The following is a 16072-nucleotide window of genomic DNA, read 5'->3' on the forward strand; positions in this document are numbered from 1 at the left end:
GCTACTTACTACCACCTTTATTTATTTTTATTTATTTTCTTCTGTTCTCTCCTCTGTTCTGCACTTTCCACTTTCCCTTCCATGCACTTACCCCTTTTGCCTTTCCCATGCACTTGTGCGTTCTCAATGTCACTGGGCCTAGTAAGATCGCTGTTTTTGTTCTCCCCTGTTCCCCTCCCTTTTGCCTGGTCGCGCGCTGAAACACTTGTGTAGGAGCGCGATATAAATAAAATATCAATATAAATATCTATTTTGACTCCAGGGAGACCTGGATGTAGGTCAGAGGTAATAGAACAAGGAGCATTTTAGTCAACAGATGCATTGGATTATGAAACAGGTTAATTTATTTCAACACTGAAAGCAAATAGGACAGGCAAGGTCCTTCCATCTTATATCTCCATACATCTTGTCGCCTTCACTCTTCTTTCTCTGCCACCACCCAGTCTTTAATATTGAGAAGATGCCATGCTGATGTGCAACAGGAATTAAAAACTACTTTGTGGCTTTCCTTAGAGGGCCTGGGGTGTGCAGAGGCTTCCATGGGATGGAAAAAGCTGCTGTATCGCGGGCGATGGACACAAAGCTGGGTGACACAGTGCACCTAGGCTTGATCTGATAAGTGAAATGGCGTGTTGCTCAAGATGGCAACACTTGCATGGTCGAGATCCACTCGCTGGGGTGGATGAGACCAAGTGCAATAGAGGTGCGCACAAGTGGTGGTTGACTTATTAGGGCGGTGGGCCGCCGAGAGGCACATAAGGTTATCCATGTGCAGAATGGATAGTAGAGGGCTGAAGTGCAGACTAAATCATCTTGGGAGCCAGCCGTGCCAGGTGCGGAAGTTCCGCGAGCTAAAGATCCTTCTTCCGTGGCGAGGGACGCTCCGAGAGATCACAGGTAGTGGCTGTTGAACTGTTGTCTGAGCTGATCGGGCACACAGTCGGAGCACTTGTAGTTGTTCCTCACCCAAGTGCCACCTTCACTGTCCTCGATACAGACCGTGACCACTCCTAGAAAGAGAGGAGGGCAATCAGTGAAACTGCATGGTACAAAGTAGGAATGTTCACAGCATGTATACTGAATCTCTACTAAAATAATAATACAAATACCAGTTTTTATATAGTGCTGGATCACCCAAGGGCATCAAAGCGCTGTAATAACAGTTGATATCATTACCCACTGCATGGTATTCCATTTATCGCCTTTGGAAGGATGAAAGGCTAAGTTGGCTCCGCCAGGCTTCACACCTACGTCAGCAGGCTAGGCACAGATGTCAGACACTAGGCTCATCTCGCTGTCCTATCTGACCAGCCAGTGACCCACACATCCGATATACTTGCCAATTGACCCATCATCCAGTCCTAACTTTAAAGCTAAATGCACTGTACAATCTGGGGCTTGTAGGTCAATATTCTCCAATATACATATGGAGCTCTGAGTGCCTACAAACAGTGTTGTTGACTACAAAGTCAGGATTGGCTCAAGCTATCATGAATGTCGTGGAATCGCTCACATTGTGGTGTATTATACAGTGCAGGATCTGACTTTTTGGTCGCCTCTTCGCCCCTGGTTCTGGAAGGGGAAGAGGATGGTAAGGGGGTTAATGGGAGAAGCAGGATAGCCATGTGTGACTCCTGAGGTGTTGATGTGTAAAGGCTTATTTCTACTGGTTGCAGCTGGTCACAGGAAGAGCCGCACGTCTGACAGGTGGCAGTACCAGCCACGTTTACTCCCTAAAAACAAGCAAATCGCAGCAAAATAAAATGGGGATTAAAAATACACCAAACAAAAAATAGTAATCCAGTTGCCTGCTTTCACACATACAGCTCCAGGGATACTTTGGATCAGTGTACCAGTGGAGCAGCGCTAATGGAATGATACATACAGTTATTACTGCCTGATATTTTCATTTGCATGAATTATCAGGTGCCAAAATGTATGCATTACTAACAAGAATCAATTTACCCCTGAATAAAAAAATAAAAAACTGGGATTCAGATATTGCCACCACAAAATGTTGCCTGGAGTCCTGTCTAGGAGTACCCATTCATCCAGGTGTCAGTAATATACCTGATTGGTTAGTAGTGCAGGTATACCAGAAGAGCTGCTGGTCTGGGGAAAAAGGTGATGTGTTATGCATTTTTGTATGCGCGCGTGCGTTTTGTATGGATATCAGTGTTGCAGGGAACGCGACTCGGATCAAGGGATAGAGAGCTGGTGCAAGTTGCTAGCAGGTATTAGGCTTCAGTGTGGAGTGTGTGAGCGTCAGTATATTTAATGAAAGGTTGGAACCTGAATCGGTTAGCGGGCAGTGGGAGTCTTGGCCTAAATAATTACGCCAGGGAGTCCTTGCTCTCCTTAGTTTTGTTCTCATAATGATAGTGGCTAGTTGGTGCGTGATCCAGTTTTCCTAGGCCTCGCCTTAATGAGCGCTCATGACCAGGTCTGATGTTGGGACTCAAGGTGAGACCGACCCAGGAGGGTTCGGCCACCAAGGCAAGCATAACATTGGGATATGATAAAAGGGAGAACTCCAAATTCTGTGTCTGGTGTGGATGGCACCGGAGTGATTCACTGCGGTTCCATCCACACCAGACACAAGATTTGAAGTTCTCCCTATTTCAATGGTCTTCGGGTTATGGTGTCCTGGGACGCCTAGGCCTGTGCTCAAGGGCTCTTCGTTATGTTATGTTATGTTATTTTGCACTTATATAGCGCCTTATATACCATTGGTATGGTCTGAAGGCGCTGGTAGGTTGAACGCCCTTGGGAACCGAAGTTCTGGTCAGTGGAGGGAGTAGAGCGAGTCCAACGGTGCGTGTGCCCATCCGGTATGTGTGCAGCTGGTGTGGAATTCCTGTGGTAGCTGCTTCCTAGCGGTAGGTGTGGTGGCTGAGAATTATCCAGACCGAGAGTGGCCGCGTTAGGCCTGAGGAGAACGCCTGGCTGGGGGTGCGAGACTAGCAATGTTTACTTAGAGTGATGGGGAGTGAGCGGCAAATGTTGATATGAGAACAGTTATACCGAATGGTGTCATAGTATCTCTGTGTTCTAGTTGAGTGGTGGTGTAAGGAGAGAGTAAGCGTGGGGTGTGAAATGAGGTATGCTCTTTCAAAGGATCCATGTATTCCAAGGCATAATACGAGCGTCATGCAATTCTGCAATTTGTCCGCTATCCGCACTCGTCCGTTCTCCACACTCATCCGTCCTCCACACTCATCCGTCCTCCACACTCATCCGCTCTCCATACTCATCCGCTCTCCATACTCATCCGCTCTCCATACTCATCCGCTCTCCATACTCATCCGTTCTCCATACTCATCCGTTCTCCATACTCATCCGTTCTCCATACTCATCTGCTCTCCATACTCATCCGCTCTTCACACTAATCCGCTCTTCGCACTCATCTGCTCTTCGCACTCATCCGTTCTTTGCACTTGTCCGCTCCCCATACACATTCACCCTCTATACTCATCTGTTCTCCACATTCATCAGCCCTCCACATTCATCGGACCTCTACACTCATTGGACGTACACACTCATCCGCCAACCGCATTAACCCTCCACACTCGTCCATACTCGTCCGCTTTACACACTCATCCGCTATACTCACTCATCCGATTTCCAGACTCATCCGCTCTTCGTACTCATCCGCTCTCCACACTCATTCGTTCTCCATACTCCTCGGCCCTCCATATTCCTGGGCCCTTCACACTCAGCCGTAAACCGCATTAGTCCTCTACACTCGTCCATGCTCGTCCGCTCTCCACACTCAGCCGCACTCCACGCTCAGCCGCACTCCACGCTCAGCCGCGCTCCATGCTCAGCTGATCTGCACGTTCCTCCACTCTGCACTCTCCTCCGCACTGCAGGCTCCTCCTTTCTCCCCTCTCTTCCGTTCTCTTCGCTCCTCCTTTCCCCACGCCCCTCTGCACCCCATACTCAACCGCTCTCGACATTCAACCGCTCTCTATACTCATCCGCCCTCCCCACTTATCCGCTCTTTGTATTCATCTGCTCTCCACACTCATTCGCTCTCCACACTCATTCGCTCTCCACACTCATTCGCTCTCCATACTCATGCGCCCTCCACACTCATCCGCTTTCCACACTCATCGGCCCTCCACACTCATCAACCAACCGCATTAATCTTCTACCTTCGTCCCGACTCATCCGCTCTACACACTCATCCCCCTCCACACTCATCCCCTCTCCACACTCATCCCCTCTCCACACTCATCCCCTCTCCACACTCATCCCCTCTCCACACTCATCCCCTCTCCACACTCATCCCCTCTCATCCCCTCTCCACACTCATCCGCACTCCACACTCATCCGCTCTCCACCCTCATCCGCTCTCCACCCTCATCCGCTCTCCACACTCATCTGCTTATTGCACTCATCCGCTTTCCAGATTCAACCGTTCTCCGCACTCATCCGCCTTCCGCACTCATCTGCCCTCCACACTCAACGGCCATCCGCATTAATCTTCTACACTCAACGACATTCATCCACTCTGCACACTCTTCCGCTCTATACATTCATCTTCTCCATACACTCATCCGTTTTCCAGACTCATCTGCTCTTCGTACTCATCTGCTCTCCATACTCATTCGCTCTACATGCTCATCCGCCCTCCACACTCATCCGCTTTCCACACTCATCCGCTTTCCACACTCATCCGCTTTCCACACTCATCCGCTTTCCACACTCATCCGCTTTCCACACTCATCCGCTTTCCACACTCATCGGCCCTCCACACTCATCGGCCCTCCACACTCATCGGCCCTCCACACTCATCAGCCCTCCACACTCATCGGCCCTCCACACTCGTCCGCCAACCGCATTAATCCTCTACGTTTGTCCCCACTCATCCGCTCTCCACACTCATCCGCTCTCCACACTCATCCGCTCTCCACACTCATCCGCTCTCCACACTCATCCGCTCTACACACTCATCCTCTCTACACACTCATCCGCTCTACACACTCATCCGCTCTTCGCAGTCATCCGCTCTACGCGCTAATCATTACATTGTTCATTTAGTACTATTTGTCTTTATAGTTTACATTCGAGTTTATTTAGCTGTGAGTTTCTTGCTTCAGGTCGATTGCTGGGAGGGTGTTATTGTGCAGAAGCTAGTTTGGGACCGATTAGTCTTAGGGGAAGAGCCAGGTTTTCAGTAGTTTGCGGAAGGCCGTTAGATCTTCAGTTAGGCGGATGTGGGATGGGAGCGAGTTCCATAGGGTTGGGGCCAGGGCTGAGAATGATGATCCGCCTAACCCGAGTTTGTCTTAGGAATTACTAGGAGGCCGGCTGAGCTTGATCTTAGGGTGCGAGTGAGGTGGTAAGGTATTAGCTTGTCTTGAAGATATCGAGGTCCAGTTTTATGTAGTGCTCGATGGGAGAGGCATAAGGTTTTGAAAGCTACCCTACGGGCTACTGGAAGCCAGTGTAGTGTCTTAAGGGCAGGGGATACGTGGTCTCTTGGACCAAGCGCAAGTAGCATTTTGGCTGCCGCATTTTGTGCTCTTTGGAGTTTGTTTAGTTGGTAGGCATGGATTCCGAGGTATAGGGGGTTTCCATAGTCGAGTCTTGATATTACGATTGATTGGACTGCGGAGACTCTGTTGGGAAATGAGAGGTATGGAAGGATGCGCCTAAGGTTTTTGAGGTGGTAGTGGCAGGATTTTGAGACATTGTTGACTTGGCGCGAGAGTGTCAGGTCGGAGTCCAGGGTGCATCCAAGATTTTTCACTGTGTTGGAGGGTGTCGGTGAGTTGCCCATGGCGGGTGGCCAGGGTAGTGGGTGCGGAAGAAGGTCGGAGTTGCCGCAGACCATGATTTCTGTTTTGGAGGGGTTTAAAAGGAGGTGGCTTTGGGTCATCCAGAGTTCTATGTTAAGGAGGCAGGATGCCAGGTCAGGTCGGGAGTTGGGTTTCGAGTTCAGGAGTTTTAGAATTAGTTGAGTGCCGTCAGCGTAGTTGTAACACAGAATATTGTGCGAGCGAATTATTGGTGGGAGGGTGATCAGGTAGAGGTTGAACAGGAGGGTGGATAGACATGCTCCTTGAGGGACTCCCGTGTCGACTGGTCGGGCTTGTGAGGTAAAGCTTGAGAGTGTCGTTATGTGGTGCGTGTCTTTGAGGAATGAAGCTATCCATTTAAGGGCGGTTCCACGAATTCCTAGGGAGTGGAGGCGGTCTAGGAGGGTTGCGTGATTGATCGTGTCAAAGGCGGCCGATAGGTCGAGGAGGATTAGTGCGGCGCATCCCGCGGAGTCTGCTGTCATTTTAAGGTCATCCCAGATCGAGGTTAGGGTGGTTTCCGTTCTGTGACGTGATCTGAAACCTGATTGGGCGGGGTCTAGAAGGTTGTTGGTTTCGACAAAGGCATTTAGTTGAGAGTAGGCAGTTCGGTCAATGAGTTTGGCAAGGAACCTGGTGTTTGCGATTGGGCGGTAGTTTTTGGGCTCGAGCGGGTCGAGCGAAGGTTTTTTTATTAGAGGTTTGACGTGCACTGTTTTGAATGCGTCGGGGAAAGTACCGCAGGAGAGGGAGAAATTTATGATAGATCTTGCATGTTCGCCTGCGCAGGTGGAGGCAAAAATGTCTTTAAGGGTTGTGGCTGGGCAAGGGTCCAGTGGTGATCCGGAGGGTTTGCGAGCAGATAGAAGTTTGAGAAATTGTTCTGGTGATATTGGACAAAAGGATTCAAACGTTGGTTGCGTAGAGGTCGTGGCCGAAGGGCTGGCCGGTATGGGCAGAGGGTTGCCCGGAGGCTGTAGTAGAGCTAGTTTGGTATTTAAAGTTTTTGTTCTTTCGATAGCCGTGTTGTAAAAGTGGAGTTAGAGTGAGTCGCAGAGTGATTGTGAGGGGGTCGGGACGGTTGTATTAAAAGCCGGATCGGTGAATTCTGAGATGATTTTGTGGAGTTCTTTGCTTGGGTTTTTGCAATTTAGGATTCGGGAGTTGTAGTGGGCTTTTTTTGTTTTCCAAATTTCGGCTTTGTATTGATATAGGTGTCGGGCCAAGGTGGTCCTGCTCTCGTGGGTTTTCTCTTTCTGCCATTTGCGTTCTAGGTATTTGTAGATTCGTTTAGTGGTCTTCAGCTCAGGGGTGAACCATCTGGGGAAAGGGCCACGGCGGGTTGATGGTTTACACGGGGGGGTGAGTCGCAGAAGAGATGCGCTGAGCCATGAGTCAAAGGCCTCAGGGGTAAATTGATTATTGGGACGGTAGGTGGGTGGTGGAGAATGGAGGGGTGCCTCGGCTAGGTCTGGGGTGATCATTAGTTTTTTCCAGCATTTGTGTAAATTCGGAGGTTCGGATGCGAGTACGGGAAGGGGGTCGGGTGAATGGATGGTGAACGAGAGCATGAAGTGATCGGACCAGATGATTCGGGTGGGGGGGCTTTAAATGAATCAGGGTGCTGGAGCTAAAGATGGCATCTAGAGTGTGTCCTTTGTAGTGGGTCGGGCCGTTTATGAGGGGTTGGAGATTAATTGCATCTAAACCGTCGACCAGGGAGTGTGTCATAGGGTTGGTGGGGTTGTCAAGCAATATGTTGAAGTCACCAAGGAGGGTGAGGTTGGGATGGTTTAGTTGGAGGGTGGCGATGGAATCGCAAAGGTTGTTTGCGAATTGTCTATCATAGCCAGGGGGCCTGTAGATTATTAGGAAGCTGTGTGAGAGCGATGGGGAGAGGGAAAGTTTAACGAGGAGAGATGTTATGTGTGATGTCTCGTATGGAGGATGCCTTGTCAAGACCGACCAGATAAAGTCCGATTTGGGAGAACTTGTGTCAATGACGATGTGTTCTATGGGAGGTATTGGAGCTCATAATCTGTAGAGGGGAATGCGAGTGAGACCATCTTGTCATGAAGCGCAAGTAACTCCATGTTGTCTCTTCTTGAGCTGAAATGCGTTGAACAATATTTTCATGAGTAGAGGAAAGGTATACCTCTTCTCAAAGTGAAAAGGACAGGTGGCCATGCCCCATTCTAGTCCAAGAAGTCCCATCCCATCTTTCAAATCCCGGTTTACATCCCGACTAAGCCCCATCACTTCCTGGCTAGGATAGATGATTCGCACCAGGCTGTGGAATATGTCCTGCTCTCTACCTCTCTAAACACTGCCTTATTTATTTCTAACGACAGGCCTCTTCCTGCCTTGCAATAGTCACACTGCCAGTTAAGATATATGCCCTACCTACTTTCTGTTTGGACTGAAAATCCCATTTGGCAGTGACATCATCATGGATCCAAAAGCCATACCCCAGTCACTATGAACCCCTTTCTTGTAGAGCCTCCTTCCCCGGAAGTGGCCCAAATGAGGAATTCTGTCCAGAGTTAAAGTCACATGTCAGCAGCTGGGGAAAGAGGTATGAGGGGCTGGGGGCTGGAAATTCCACCCACTGCGCAATGCTGACCCTGGTGGTACCTTGTTGGCAAATGGGATACCCACAAAGTCTTTCTCCCATCCCTAGCAGTTCGCTTGGCTGACTAACAGACCACCCACCCCAAAAAAGAGGGAACATGGCGGTCCTTGAGACAAGACAGCAGGTGCCAGCAACGAAAACACAGGGGTGCAAGGTCTGTGAGCGAGGCCATGAAAGAGCTCACAAACTCACCATACTTGTTACACTGACTGAAGAAAGGGAGGAACTGTTAGCGAGTGGTGAATACTGGAGAGAAGCCGCAGGGGACCTCTACCCACGGGTGAACATGGGGTGCCTTGCTGGAGTCAGGGGTCAACCAACACAGGGCTGCCTGACTCCAAGATGGCTGCTCTGCCTTTTATCGTCCTGGCCTACTGAGCCGCAGAACTGCAGTAAACACCAAGTACCTAACCTGGCATACCTTGACAGGAGGAGAGTGAAAGGATGCAATGACCCAGCACTCCAAGACGGTAAGCAATCCACCGCTGGCAAAATGCAGTGACAAAGGCAGGCTGCCGTCCACCACTAGCGACTGCCAACAGGGTTACCAGCCCACCGGGAGGCCACAGGATACAGCCGGCCCACTTAGACAGCAATCCACCTCCACAGCCGCTCTGCAGGCGTCGGCACAAGGTACAGCAGCTACTTACAGAAGCTTACTACAGCTGTTGTGGTACGACTGCTGGTATAGATACACCAGGAACTCCCAGAGGCAACCTCCAACGACAGTCTGTAATCAACTCGCTCCACAGCCCCCAGCACCTCAGCCATGCAGAAATATTAGAAGGAGAATAAATAGGGAGGAATTTCGAAGGCGTCAGTAAGGCGCACTATGGCTGCCAAAAAACGAATAAATCAACAATAAACAGTAAAAGCATTACATTAAAGAGGTCAGGGCCCCTCACAACACAGAAAAATCGAGTTCAGAAAGGAACTTCGCCCTCCAGACCATAAGGCACCTCATCTGCCATCCAGAACCAAGGAGGTCCCGCCCTGAAGCACTGCCACCATCCAAAGAGGGGGCAAGGAGGGGGCGGGGGGCAAACAGCAAACTGCCATCCACGGGGCTTCCAGCATTTCCCCATCAAGACAAAACAGTCCACTTGTGCTGCCCAAGTGGCACATCTGCCGCCATTTAGGCAAAACAGACATAGACCCAACGGTAATCCAAACAGCCAATGTTCCACCTGACAGGGTGCACTCCCACAAACACAGACAAGACCCCACAGAGTATTAAGGACACCTCACGGACCATTAAAGGCCCCACTAACCGCTGTACGCATACAACGGATATAGCATGATCAAAGCCACAACAACCTGTCGCTATTCTCGAAGGTTACTGCTCCAGGCCCACCGCATTCCGTCGGCTGGTGGTTCTACAAAGCCAGTGCGCTTCAGCAGCTGTGCCTGCAAAATAAACCACGCCAAAGAGCACAATCCTCCAGTAAATAAATCTATGGTGACGTGAAAAAGGCTAAGGCTTGTGCACCTCACACAGCACAAGGAAATCATGCAACGCAGGACCCAACCGGCAGTGATCCATTAAAAGCAAAGGATGCCCATAGTGGCAAATAAGACTGGTGGGAGCCCCAACTGTCTGGTGGTTCCAAACAGTGGAACACTACAAGGCCACACCGAAATATAAGACAAAGGGCACAACCCGCCCGGTGTGCACAAGACCTCAGCCGGCCGGCAAACACAGTAGGACGCTGCTTTAGGCAAAGGAAGAGTGGGTGGAGTCCATTTGACCATCTCCAAGAAGGAGCGACACTCTCTACACTCGAAGTCGCAGCTGAAATGCATCAAGAAAATGAACAGAAACATTGCTGGAAACTAACAGTGAAAATAAAGTAGCATCTACAGAAGGAAGTAGTGGTGCTAGCGTTGATGGAAAGAGATATCGAGCCAGTGAAGAGCTCTGCACTCCGGTTGTGTTGAAGGCAGCTAAGGAGCCAAGCAACATCCAAGTACCACAGACAAAGGAGCAGATCAAACAAACAACACAGGGACTAATGTGGAAGAAACAGAAGAGTAGCACGGACAAACATAAAAGAAGAACACGCAGGTGTACATGGAGGGAAGGGCATGGAACCTTGCCGAACAGGACAAATGTCACCATCCAAGAAGACCAACAGTTGAAAGTCGAGTGCCAACAAGTGCCTGACAGGCGGAGGATCAGGTTGCCCACTAAAAACAGGGGAACGGGGTCCCATGAAATGCTGACGGATCAGCTACGCATAAGGTGGCTCAAGAGGATCTGCAAGAGAAGAACACAGATCAGAACAGGGGACAAGGAAAGGTTCAACAAGAGCATAAAAAGCTCAGGCGAGAAGTAATAGAGGAATATCTCAGGGAAAGAACTTCCGAACAAGTTGCACAGACCACGCTGACAACAAACGATAGTGGAGTTTCAAGCATGCATAATGGGTCTGACATAATGCAGCATAAGCAACAGCTGGAGTAGAAGAAGGTGCATTTAATGGGAGCCAAGAGAAACAGGGTACCAGAGGAATACAAACAAAGTCAGGATCAGGAACTGATGGAACAGGCTGCCATTGCAAATCTATTAGAGCAAACGTAAATATGAGGGCAGAGGAGCCCTGCAAGAGAGATTATAAAAGGAACTTACTTGTCGCGCAAAGGACATGGATGACTACAAAGGTCACAAAGATGTGATGGAACAGATGGGGGTGAGGAAAGGGAACTCTACTATGCAAGGAGTATCCCATGACAAAGATGGAAGGATTATAGCGATGGAAGAACTGCTGCAGGCGAAAATGCATAAAACAGCAACCCAGAGGAGTCTCGTGACCAGCATACAGGACATAAAGAGCTACTGAACGCTATGGCCACAAAGGAACAAGAGAGATCCAGTCTCCAGAAGGGAGTAAAGTGTCGGAAAATGTGCTCGAGCAACAGAGGACGAGAAACAGTGACCTACAAATGGGAAACTGGAAAGCCCTGGAAGTATTGGTATCAACTGGGAAAAGGCGGCAGGAGAAAGTGATTGACACAGCAAACGTAAACAAGCAACATATGTATATGAGTGAGAATGAAACAAATGAAAGATGGCCGCCACTAGTACTTTGCGTTACTCATCTTTCCAGCTTGTGACATAGTGATTGGCTACAAGAATGTGGAAGGCTGGCAGAAGTGCGCCTGATAGTGATTGGCCACAGGAATGTGGAAGGCTGGCAGAAGTGCGCCTGATAGTGATTGGCCACAGGAATGTGGAAGGCTGGCAGAAGTGCGCCTGATAGTGATTGGCCACAGGAATCTGAAAGGCTGGCAGAAGTGCGCCTGATAGTGATTGGCCACAGGAATGTGAAAGGCTGGCAGAAGTGCGCCTGATGGTGATTGGCCACAGGAATGTGGAAGACTGGCAGAAGGTGCGCCTGATAGTGATTGGCCACAGGAATGTGGAAGGCTGGCAGAAGTGCGCCTCATGGTGATTGGCCACAGGAATCTGAAAGGCTGGCAGAAGTGCGCCTGATGGTGATTGGACACAGGAATGTGAAAGGCTGGCAGAAGTGCGCCTGATGGTGATTGGCCACAGGAATGTGGAAGGCTGGCAGAAGTGCGCCTGATGGTGATTGGCCACAGGAATGTGGAAGGCTGGCAGAAGTGCGCCTGATGGTGATTGGCCACAGGAATGTGGAAGGCTGGCAGAAGTGCGCCTCAGGGTGATTGGCCACAGGAATGTGGAAGGCTGGCAGAAGTGCGCCTGATAGTGATTGGCCACAGGAATGTGGAAGGCTGACAGAAGTGCGCCTGATAGTGATTGGCCACAAGAATGTGGAAGGCTGGCAGAAGTGCGCCTTATAGTGATTGGCCACAGGAATGTGGAAGGTTGGCAGAAGTGCGCCTGATAGTGATTGGCTACAGGAATGTGAAAGGCTGGCAGAAGTGCGCCTGATAGTGATTGGCTACAAGAATGTGGAAGGCTGGCAGAAGTGCGCCTGATAATGATTGGCCACAGGAATGTGAAAAGCTGGCAGAAGTGCGCCTGATGGTGATTGGCCACAAGAATGTGGAAGGTTGGCAGAAGTGCGCCTGATAGTGATTAGCTATAAGAATGTGAAAGGCTGGCAGAAGTTTGCCTGAATAAATACACTGTTTCAGAACATGGTCATGAATTGGGGCAGAGATTTCAGAGTGGAAGACCAAGAAGCACCAACAAGCGGAAGAACACAGCAAATACCGCAAAGAACCCCAGAGAGTGCTCGAACAAATATGACCCCCATGAAGGATGATAAGCGGGGGGAAGATGTTATATATGGAACCTGAGAGGATTACCTTAAACAATGTACAACCTTAAGGGTCAGATGGAAGGGAACCACACAGGGAAGGAGGGAAGAAGAGGAGGGGCTAATGGAGCCCGGGCAGAATCCTGTGGTGATAATAAAGAAGGTCATAACCATACATGGCTCCGTCTCATTTCTGGGCCTAGTCCCGAATCGTTCCCAGAGCTCTGCTCTGTCCCATGTACACTATGTGGCCCAGCTACAGAGGGCCACAACACCATCCAGCCCAGAACACACCAGACTAACACCCGTTTTTCCCAGTAGCCTAAATAGTGACCTATTATCCACTCCATCAAGAGTACAAAATGGGCATAGCCAACATCAAGGTAAGGTGGTTTGGTAGGCATTGATGGAAGCAGAGCTGTGCAGTGTATGGGCAGAGCAAGGAAGGCAGAGGCTGGAGTTGGAGGAGTAAAAAAGAAGTGGAGTCCTAGAGGTTGCTAGGCACCTGGACCAAGGGGGTGGAAGCACAGTAGGCATTGAGATTTCCATACTGCTGATGGCCGGGTAGGGGGTGCCCAACCATGCCTTGAACCTAAAAATCCACTCGAGGCAGATAGGAAATTAATTAACGGGCAACTTCTGCACCCCAAGGCTTCAGATTTGGGGAACACTCTGCATCTGCTCTTGTGCTACAATCTAAGGAGGGTCAACCTTAATACAGGGCATGAAATAAGGGCCCTGGAACCCTGCACATCTACAGGAACTATAAGTGACCTTGTGTGAACGGAATTAGACAATTTGTTCGAAAACCTTTGTTCGCATGCAACATTTGCTCGTCTTTTGTAGGTCTGATTTGACCTTTGGCGCACTTTGCCCGCATACTTTCCAAAATACCGAACAGGGAGAGTGGAGGTTGCAGGGATGTTCCCTGCTCCCCATGTTTTGTATTTTGGGGCTTCGCGGGTGCCCCCCGCTTCCTTAACATTAGAGTGTCGGGGGACAAAAATAAAGAATGTAATGTGGGCCTGAGCAATTATACTTCGGGCAGTTTGCCGCAAGCAAAAAAGAAACCGAACAAACAACCCCAATCCGTGCAAACCACCCATGACGATATAATCCAGATCACAAACTGTTGTATACCAGGCAACCTGGACTCGGGACCGTGGGCATTATTAGACTGGGGTTTAAACATCCTTCTCACTTGGTTGTGTTTTCCTTGAACCTCTGCACGGTTATATCGTGCTGAACCCCGGTATTCTTATAGACACTGCCTGCTACACAAAGAAGCCATAAACCAACCTCTGTATATAGGAATTTTGTACCCCACTTACTTGGCCTCGCGTATTTCATTGATCCCACAACGTGAGATAACCAGTATGAAGCCCCACTATGTATAAAAAAACACACACAAAAAAAAGAGTCTCCGCACAGACATGTGTGTAGACTGCGCTCCCAGGGGGACTTTGGTCTCTACCAAAAAGAGAACACAATCAAGATATAAAAAGCTGCAACTATTCTTCTAAAAAAAGACCCCATCTGTGGGGGTTTGAAAATTGGTGGTAACTATTACTTTAATCTGTAACGCCTGCCACAGTCAGAGGGGAACATCCCGCTTCCTTTTCCTAAGAAATCTGCCTTTTTGAAGACAAGACTCGCCGAGTTAAAGGGGGTCTAAGATTGGGATGGACTAACAGTGCCTATCAAGAGTGATGGGTCCTGCAAAGCCACTGCTGTCAGGCGAGCATGAAATGCACAGTCCAAAAAGGGAAATCTCTCCTACAACAGCCCCGACAGTTGTTTCTGTACACTTTAGAGGTGCAACAACAGGAGTCAGTGACCTCAGGCCACCTTTGTGCTTTTTATTTTACTGTGAAATGGCATTGGGGGTAATAGTTGTTCATGTTCACTGGCTGGGTGTTGGGAAGATACTATACAGGGTGATGCATCAAGTCAGAACCCCTTTTTCTGCATCCAGAGCTAACAGTGCTTTATGTGATGAGGAGTTTGGAATTATGGCCATAGAAATGCTGGCATTCCTCTTATTTTGTCTTTGCTTTTCATACAGCATTTTACCCCGCCTCTTTTTTTATCCTCCTCTCTCTGCCCGCAGCTATACCACCTGTTCTTACCACTCCTGTACAGGGGGCAAAAGGACGTGTCACCAGTGTTTTTACTGAAGGAATTCTAATGCCGGTTATTCACAAATGTGGGACGTGGTACTCAGCCTGGACTTCCCAGTACTGTGTACTTCAATACACAATAGTGTTAAGGGCTGGAAAAACACTTGTTACAATGAACTACTTCACTACCACATTGTTTACCATGAGATCCGTTTTAAACTTAAATTGATTAAATCAACCAGGTGCCTACACAGTCACATTTTACTTAATGTATTAATTTCCAAACTTAAAAAAAAAATCTTTTTGTTAAACAAATACATGAATATAGTCATGAATGACATAAAAACAATAAAAAATTCCATATCAGTCAAAGAAAATGCCGCAATCAATTTTGCGGTGCAGTTTCCAACAATTTCTAATCACACAATGCTTGAATTTGGTGTGAATAGTAATACTGTCAAAATGTTGGAAATCAGAGTTTCGGCCTTCTACGAGCTAACCACTTTGTCATTCCAGTAGGTCTTCATCAGGACAACTTCTACTTTCCTTTAATTAATGTGTACCCATTGTGATGAATCTGAGGATGTCATCACTACCTTTCCTTGTGTAGCCCCTTCTCATGTGGCCACTGGACGGCAGCTGCTACCTGATCCTGCCCCTGGTGGTGACTATATGAGGGAGGACCACATGTGGGTGGGGGGTGACCCTCAGGGGGATAACATGGCATCATCATAACTAGTCACATACCCCCATTCTCTTTTAGGGATCTTCCTTCTCTTCCTCATGCCTTGATGAACTGAGACAAAGAAGAATTAGGGAGCAGTGATGATTACTCCCAATGAAGTACAATTTCACGTTTCTCAACATCACATCAGAAACAATACAACAACTGAGACGAGAAAAAGGCGAGGAGTGATGCTGATCACTCCCCACAAGAACCATGAGTAGCAGTCTAGTCGCTGGGATAGAACTATTGGCCCAACTTTAAAACAATGCTGGGAAGAGGAGCATGGAGTTCTCCAGCTCACGGCAGAGCAAGGTAGCAGCAGTGCAATAGTCCAGACAGCTATGAGGTGTGAGAGGGCAGCACTGTGAGCAACACGCTTTGGAGAGTCTTGCAGGACGCAGAGCGCTAAGAAGCAAGTCATGCTTCTTGAAGGCTGCAGAGGGTGGGATGCCGTCCAGTTTGCAGACGCTTACCTAAGATGCCGTCAGCTACGGGAAGAGCTGCAGGAGCAGGAGAAGCAGCTGACTTGGAGTTGGGGA

At 49.0% G+C, this 16072-nt stretch overlaps 1 protein-coding gene across 2 annotated transcripts in view; it reads right to left on the reverse strand.

Moving 5' to 3' along the window:
- Positions 1-321: 321 nt before the first annotated feature.
- Positions 322-16072, reverse strand: part of LOC138488386 (adenine phosphoribosyltransferase-like) — a 278013-nt gene continuing 262262 nt past the window's right edge. For both annotated transcript variants that reach the window (XM_069615325.1, XM_069615324.1), the window contains one exon: positions 322-1010. In XM_069615325.1, coding sequence (XP_069471426.1) covers positions 892-1010 — 119 coding nt within the window. In that variant the 3' untranslated portion in view covers positions 322-891. The remainder of the gene's footprint in view (positions 1011-16072) is intronic.

The sequence above is a fragment of the Ambystoma mexicanum genome, chromosome 9 (genome assembly GCF_040938575.1).
Source record: "Ambystoma mexicanum isolate Mex_15411 chromosome 9, UKY_AmexF1_1, whole genome shotgun sequence".
NCBI lineage: Eukaryota > Metazoa > Chordata > Amphibia > Caudata > Ambystomatidae > Ambystoma > Ambystoma mexicanum.